At 39.8% G+C, this 6,792-nt stretch overlaps 2 protein-coding genes across 2 annotated transcripts in view; both read left to right on the top strand.

Moving 5' to 3' along the window:
* CBG00336 overlaps positions 1–1,631 on the top strand; it is a gene marked incomplete at both ends in the record, with an annotated part of 14,063 nt that extends 12,432 nt beyond the window's left edge. Inside the window, 3 exons of the mRNA XM_045244712.1 lie at positions 970–992; positions 1,239–1,421; positions 1,470–1,631. Of these exons, the coding sequence (XP_045091544.1) occupies positions 970–992; positions 1,239–1,421; positions 1,470–1,631 (368 nt within the window). The remainder of the gene's footprint in view (positions 1–969; positions 993–1,238; positions 1,422–1,469) is intronic.
* Positions 1,632–2,074: 443 nt separating this feature from the next.
* Positions 2,075–6,792, top strand: part of Cbr-rom-4 — a gene marked incomplete at both ends in the record, with an annotated part of 8,656 nt that continues 3,938 nt past the window's right edge. Inside the window, 9 exons of the mRNA XM_045244713.1 lie at positions 2,075–2,116; positions 2,163–2,224; positions 2,290–2,373; positions 2,420–2,475; positions 3,509–3,660; positions 3,717–3,811; positions 3,859–4,190; positions 4,505–5,841; positions 6,523–6,681. Coding sequence (XP_045091545.1) covers positions 2,075–2,116; positions 2,163–2,224; positions 2,290–2,373; positions 2,420–2,475; positions 3,509–3,660; positions 3,717–3,811; positions 3,859–4,190; positions 4,505–5,841; positions 6,523–6,681 — 2,319 coding nt within the window. The remainder of the gene's footprint in view (positions 2,117–2,162; positions 2,225–2,289; positions 2,374–2,419; positions 2,476–3,508; positions 3,661–3,716; positions 3,812–3,858; positions 4,191–4,504; positions 5,842–6,522; positions 6,682–6,792) is intronic.

A 6,792-nucleotide genomic window follows, 5' to 3' on the forward strand; every position in this document is an offset into this window, starting at 1 on the left:
CTGTCCGGCAGGTAAAAAACGTAAAAAACCACTGTCGGCGACTTGAAAAAAAGGCTGTCAGGTGCCATGGCCTAGGTTTCTCACTGAAAATCCTCGTCCCCCGGCGGCACCTTTTTTTGAATTTTCTTCCTTTTCAACGCGGTTTTTCGGGGATTTCGGATTTTCTTTGAATTTTTTCGCAATAATATTTGAAGAACAGATAGCTTTTAACACATTTTAATGCAAAAAAATTGTTGGTCGGAGTCCCCCTTTAAATTAAAAATATCGAATTTTGGGTAAATCCCGAAAAAATTCTGAAATTTTCAAAATCGATTTTTTAGAAAATTTCAACAATATATAAGTTTCAGGCCCTGAGATTGAGATCACTCTGGATGAAGAAATGCATAAAAGAATGGTTGCAGCGATTGGAAAAGGACCGGCATTGGTGAGAATTTTGTCTGGAATTTCGAAGAAATTCAAATTTGGCTGATTCTGACAATTTTCTAAAAATCTGAAAATTCTAAAAAATTCTGGAATTTCTGAAGTTGCTGAAATGCTGAAATTTTGAAAGAATCTAGATATCGAGGTAATTCTAAAATCTACAAATTCTGGAAATTCTGAAAATTCTAAAAAGTCGAATTTCTGAAAATTCAGGATATCCTAGAAATTTTGAATTTTGAAAATTCTGAAAATTCGAAATCCTGGAGCTTGAAAAGTTCTGAAAACACTGGAAATCTAAAAAATTCTGGAAAATCTGTGAATTCTAAAATTAAGGGAAATCAGGAAATTCCGAGAATGTTGAACATTCTGGAAAGTCTGGAATTTAGAAAATTCTGAGTTTTTGAATATTTTGAAAGTTTAGAAAATTCTGGAATTAAGAAAATCACGAAATTTCTAAAAAAAAATCTGAATTTTAGAAAATTATGGAAAATTGAATTTTTTTAAAATTTCGCAAAAAAAACAATTTTCAGCCATTTCGCAAGGTTCCAGGCTTCAAATGCAACTATATCTCGGTAAGATATGATTTCTCCTCAAAAATCTACAAAATCGTTTTTTTGTGGATTACTGTAGCTTTGGAAACATTATGAGAGCTATTCCAAAACTACAGTAATCCCCAAAGCTAGAAATATGCTCGAAAAGACACTAGTTACATATAAATTGCGCAAAATTCTCGTTATTTACAAGAATTGCCAGGATTACGGTAGTTGTAAATTATGAGCAACCTCAAAGAATTGAAAGAAAAGCTAAAAAAATTTTAGAACGCCGACAAACTGAAGGCCAAACAACCGAAATCAATCGGCTACAACAACGAAGAAGACGACGATGAAGTCGTTCAGGATAGTCCGGATGTTTTTGCGAATTTAGTGAAGGAAGAAGGCGAAAATTCAGGGAAAAAATCCAGAAATCCCAAGAAATCTGCTGAAAAGGGAAAGAAAAAGGAGGTAAATTTTCTGAAAATAGTCTAAAAATCCTAAAAAATCAATTTTCAGCCATCTCGTACCATCGCCTCACTCGCCGAGCTATCCCGCTGGCGCCATTTCTCCCCACGTCATCCGGACACGTGGCATCACTTCATGGTCAACGCTGGACTCTCCCAGGTGGACACTGATGTTGACCTCACTTTCGCCTTCTACCAGGAATCGAAGTTTTGATTTTTTAACTTTTCGAAATTTTTTCCTCTGATCTTTTTTATAGCTAACAGTGCATTCTGAACTTTTAAATTACCTCATGTTTTTAAAAATAAATCTCATTTTGCTGTTTTTTTCGCTCGCAAAGTCTATAAAAATGACAGAAAATCGCTAATCACGAAAACATTCTGAATCACCGAAAACATTCTGAAATTTGAACTTCCCTCCAATATTTCTTCCCCTGGCCGAGATTCCTCCGCGCTCTTCCACGGCCAGCTAATCCTCCTGAAAGCGAGAGAATGTGGGGAACGAAGAGATGCAGACACTGCTTACTCGGGTTTATTTACCCAACAAACTGTCAATTTCTCACCATTTTTGATAGCTAATTATCGATTTTTCTCGATTTTTTGCTTTAAAATTCAAAAAATTCAGAATCCTGGCTAAAAATTGATGCAGAATCTGGCAGAATGGCGTCGGCAGGCACGCCAGGATCTCGCGGAAAGCAGCAGGTCTGGGAATTCTTTGAAAAATTAACTAAAAATTGAAAAATTCCAGGAGCACACCCCATTATCAAACGAAAGACCCGAGAAACCTCCTCTAACCAGGGATTCCAGTGTGTAAGTTTCAAAAAAAATTTGAAAAATGTAATTTTTCGAATTTTTAAAAGAATATATAATTCCAGAATGCAACAAGTTTCCCATTTCATCGGCATCTCTGGTAGTGGTCAAGAGGCGAATCAAGAAAAATCGAAATGGGACAAAAAACGGTTTGCTGGAAATTTTCGAAAATTTTTCAAAATTTTTAATTTTTAGGTTACGAAGAATCGCTCAGAAATACAGTCTAAACGGGAATGAGGTGCAGAAAATCGGTAAGAATTTACAAAAAAAATTGAAAAAATTGTATTTTTCACTCAAAAAAATCGAAGCTGACCGTAGCCGTGAGTCCCACAACGACAACTACAGTAACCTAGAATTATTCATATTTCAGCATTTTTTTCTTGTTTTTTCTGAATTTTTTCGATTTTCCTGTTATTTTTCCTCAAAAAAATAGAGGAAAATCGGAATTTTAGGTGATAAATTGACTGACTGAAAATTCGATTTTCGTACTTTTTCAATAAATTAAAAATTTTTATTTTCCGACTTTTTTTGCGGAAAAATAACAGAAAAATCGGCAGAAATCAGTTGAAAAACGAGAAAATAAGTCCCAAAAATAACAAATATTCTCAGGTTACTGTGCGACCTTTCGCCCGATTTTCTTACTAGAATAATACTGAAAAATGGAAAATTAACGAATTCGAAAAATTAAAAAATTCCGAAAATCCTAAAATTAGAAAATTCTGGAAATCCTGAAATTGAGTAAGTTCTAGAACTTCTGGAATTTAAAAAATTCTGGAACTTCTGGAAAATCTGAAAATCTGAAAAATCTGAAATTCTGGAAATCCTGAAATTTAGAAAATTCTAGAACTTCTGGAATTTAGAAAATCCTGAAAAATCTGAAATTCAGAAAATTCTGGAGTTTAGAAAATTTTGGAAATCCTGAAATGCAGAAAGTTCTGAAAAATCTGAAATCTAGAAAATTCTGGAAATCCTGAAATGTAGAAAGTTCTGGAAAATCTGAAATTTAGAATATTCTGGAAATCCTGAAATTTAGAAAGTTTTAGAACTTCTGGAATTCACAAAATATTAAAATTCTGAAAAATTGAAAGTGCTGGCTTTCTGAAATTCAGAAAATTCAGGAAATTCTAAAATTCAAAAAATTCTGGAAAATCTGAAATTTAGAAAATTCTGGAAAATCTGGAATTCTGAAAAATTTTTCAGTCCATCAACACCGCTCTATCACCAACGCCCCCTCCATCGAATCCTCCACATTCCTGAGCACCCTCCCAACACCTTCCTCCCCAGATGACGTGGAAAAAGGAATTATTGCTCAGCGAGTCTCCGCAAGGACACCAGTCGGCCGTATTGGCCACACGCCTTCTTTTCCCAACTATGAATCGACGTCTACAAGTTTTGAAGGCTCACGACAGAGAGCTGACAGCTTCTCACAGACACAGGTGGACATCTGGACAGACAGACAGACAGATTTTAATTCCTTTTTGCTGAATTTCAGGACCTCTCTCAATCTCGGTTGTCTCGAATGTCATCTCAACAACGGGAATCTGTCTCCTCGGCTGTGCTGAGTTCGGTTTCGAATTTTTTGAAAAAGTGAGACTGCAAACTACACAATTTGACTACAAACTACAAATTTCCAGGGGCTCGTTCATCAACAAAAAGCGCCTGAAACTCCAGTCGTCTCTCGCCACAAAATGCTCGTTTGACATCGATACGGTCACAGAATCTCCGTTTCCAGAATCCACAACGACGCCGTCGTCAGAAGACGTGTCACCAGCTGGAATTGTTTTTCAGACGACGTCTGCTGGCGACGTGGCAACGATTCCAGAATCGATTGAAATGAAGACGTTTCCGAGAGGAGGAGGAAGAGTGAAGGAGTTAGAGAAACCAGGTGGAATTCCAGAGGAGACGTCGTTCGAAGTGGAAATTGAGGAAATGGGAGATATTGATGAGGCGCAGGGAGGAGAGATGGGTAAGGAGAATGGAAAAAATCTAAAAAATCTAAAATTAAGCGTTTAAGCGTTTCAGCGCCATTTTACCATGATGGCCTATCTTTTTCAAGCTGGTGATTTCTAGGCCACCATGCTAAAATGGCCGAGAAATCATCCCAGGTGAATTTCAGACCATTTCTAGGCATTTCAGCATGGTGGCCTAACTTTTTCAATTTTTAAAAAGTTCGGCCACCAGGCGAAACTGACCTAAAATGGCTCAAAAACGGTCAAAAATGGCCGTCGTAGCTCAATTTTTGCAAAAAAATCAGTCTAATCCCTTTCCAAGACGTTTCAGATCCCTCTGCCATGTCTCGAATGACTGCCAAGATCCGAAAGAAGTCGTCCGTTCGCGTCCCCCCGCTTGCCCGCTTCACTGACCATGAGCCACATCTAACAGAGAGCAAATCTGCTCCACCGCCACTTCTTCAACGCTTCAAAACGACGACAACTCCAGAGCGACCTTGTAATCTAGGAGAAGGAACAAGGCCAATAATCCATCCATCCAGCTCATTGCCTAGTAGAGTTGGATCGCTGAGATTGAAGAAGAAGACGTCACGACAGGAGGATGAGGTGCTGGAGATGTTGGCTGAAGAATCGGAACAGAAGGATCGTGAGGATGGGAGGGCGGGGCCAAGTTTTAGAATGGCAGCTAGGAGTAGAAGGCCCGCCTATCTCCCCATCGAACGATCTATCTCCCTGGTCGACGAGGTCTTCTTCGACACTCCCAAACCCCATCTCCGTCCCATACCCTCTGAACTTCAAGGACCCGCCGGGATGTTTCCCCCAGAAGTGGACCATTACCATCCGGACATTGCTCAGTCCCCACCAACCTCCGCAAGACTCTCTACAGCAAGCCCGTACCCCTTCGAAACTGCCAAGATTACTGTAGTCCCTGAAGTCGTTGGCTATCCCCACGCAGCCAACATCACATACATCGATGTGGGAGATAGCACTATAAATGTGCCAAAGGCAACGGCTTTGGGAGCACGAGAGGGACCGGTGGCTAGTAAACGACCGGATAGGATTGATAGTCACCGTCATCAGCTGATTCGCCAGCACACGGCTTTTGTTGAACCTCTGGAGGACCCAATTTTAAGGCAGTATAAACAAAAACACGACCGAAAAAAGGCAGAAACCTCTAGATTCGCTCAAAAAATCGCTGAAACCAAGCCAGCCAAGCGTCAGCGTGGAATTGGGATCTTTGGAAAAGTCTTCAACCGATCCTACAAAGACGATCTGGCTCCAGAGATCCGTTTGATTCTAGAAGAGGGTGCAGAGGAGCGAACTTGGTTCACCTACTGGATGATCACAATTCAAACAGTTGTCTGTATCCTCAGTCTAGCCTTGTATGGCTTAGGACCTTGGGGCTACTCGGTGACACAGCTATCCGATGATGTCATGGATGTTACTTTGTCCAATAGACGGGTTTCTTACCTAGAGCAAGACAATCTTTGGTTGGGACCACATTACGCTGATTTGATACGTCTTGGAGCCGTCTACTCGCCTTGTATGCGTCGGGAGTTCAAGTTGTGGCAAGCGATAGAGGAGGAGAGGCAGAAGGAGAATCAGACAGGCTGTTGTATAGCGAATGATCATAGTGGATGCTATCAGAGTAGCGCGACTATTTGTCCGGTCAGTAGAGAGCACCAGTTGGGTTCCGGGACGTTTCAGAACCCGATGTTTCGGAACCACGACGTTTCAGAACTTCTCTGCATTTTTGTATAGTGGGTTTTGCACACCAAATAAGCTTTGCTCATACCAATTTTGTGTTTTTCTGTGCTTTACCGTACTCCAAATAATGATAGGTTCACACTGGGAATCTCTCAAAAAATCGAAAAAAAAATTGAAAATTTCAAAACGATGTCTAGAAGTACGCAAAAATTTTTCCGGCATCGGATGTGTATTGCACCATTTTTACCAAAACCGTGAGAGAGAGCTCGTGTGTCTTGCTTCCTGTCAGGGATACCGAAAATCTGTCTGCTGGTTAAGTGTTTGTCATATTATGAGCAGCATTTTGTTAGTTGACTGCTTTTTGCTCTCTGTTACAGGAGGAGAGACATATGGGCTCGAATTTGACACTCTAGTTGGAGGACCACCTTATCTTTAAACTTTGGACGCCTATATCTCGCTTCCTGCAAAATATATCAAAAATCTGTCAACTGATAAATTGTTTATCACAATATCAGCAACGTTTTAACAACTACCACTTTTCGATGTCTCTTACAGGAAGCGAGATATACGGGCTCAAAGTTGGCGGTTTGGAGGTGGCCTTCCATTCAATTAGCAATGAGCAATCAATTGCCTCATTTTCAGAATCCGGATATCTCCACCGTCAAGACGATTTCCAATAAATTCGTTCGATACAGTGTTAAAAAAGAGGCGATCGATGCGTTGAAGAAGTTTGGAATGTTGAAGAATAATGCTGAGCAAACATCGGATGACTCTTATCATGAATCCAGTAAAAGAGCAAGAGTTTCCCCGTTGGAAGAAGCCACCTCATCATTTTCATCTGAATCATTTGAATCCACGTCTGTCTGGGGTCTCTCATAATCATCAAAACGGTTACAACAACTATGTGATGTC

Source organism: Caenorhabditis briggsae (genome assembly GCF_000004555.2).
Source record: "Caenorhabditis briggsae complete genome, chrIV, whole genome shotgun sequence".
Lineage (NCBI taxonomy): Eukaryota > Metazoa > Nematoda > Chromadorea > Rhabditida > Rhabditidae > Caenorhabditis > Caenorhabditis briggsae.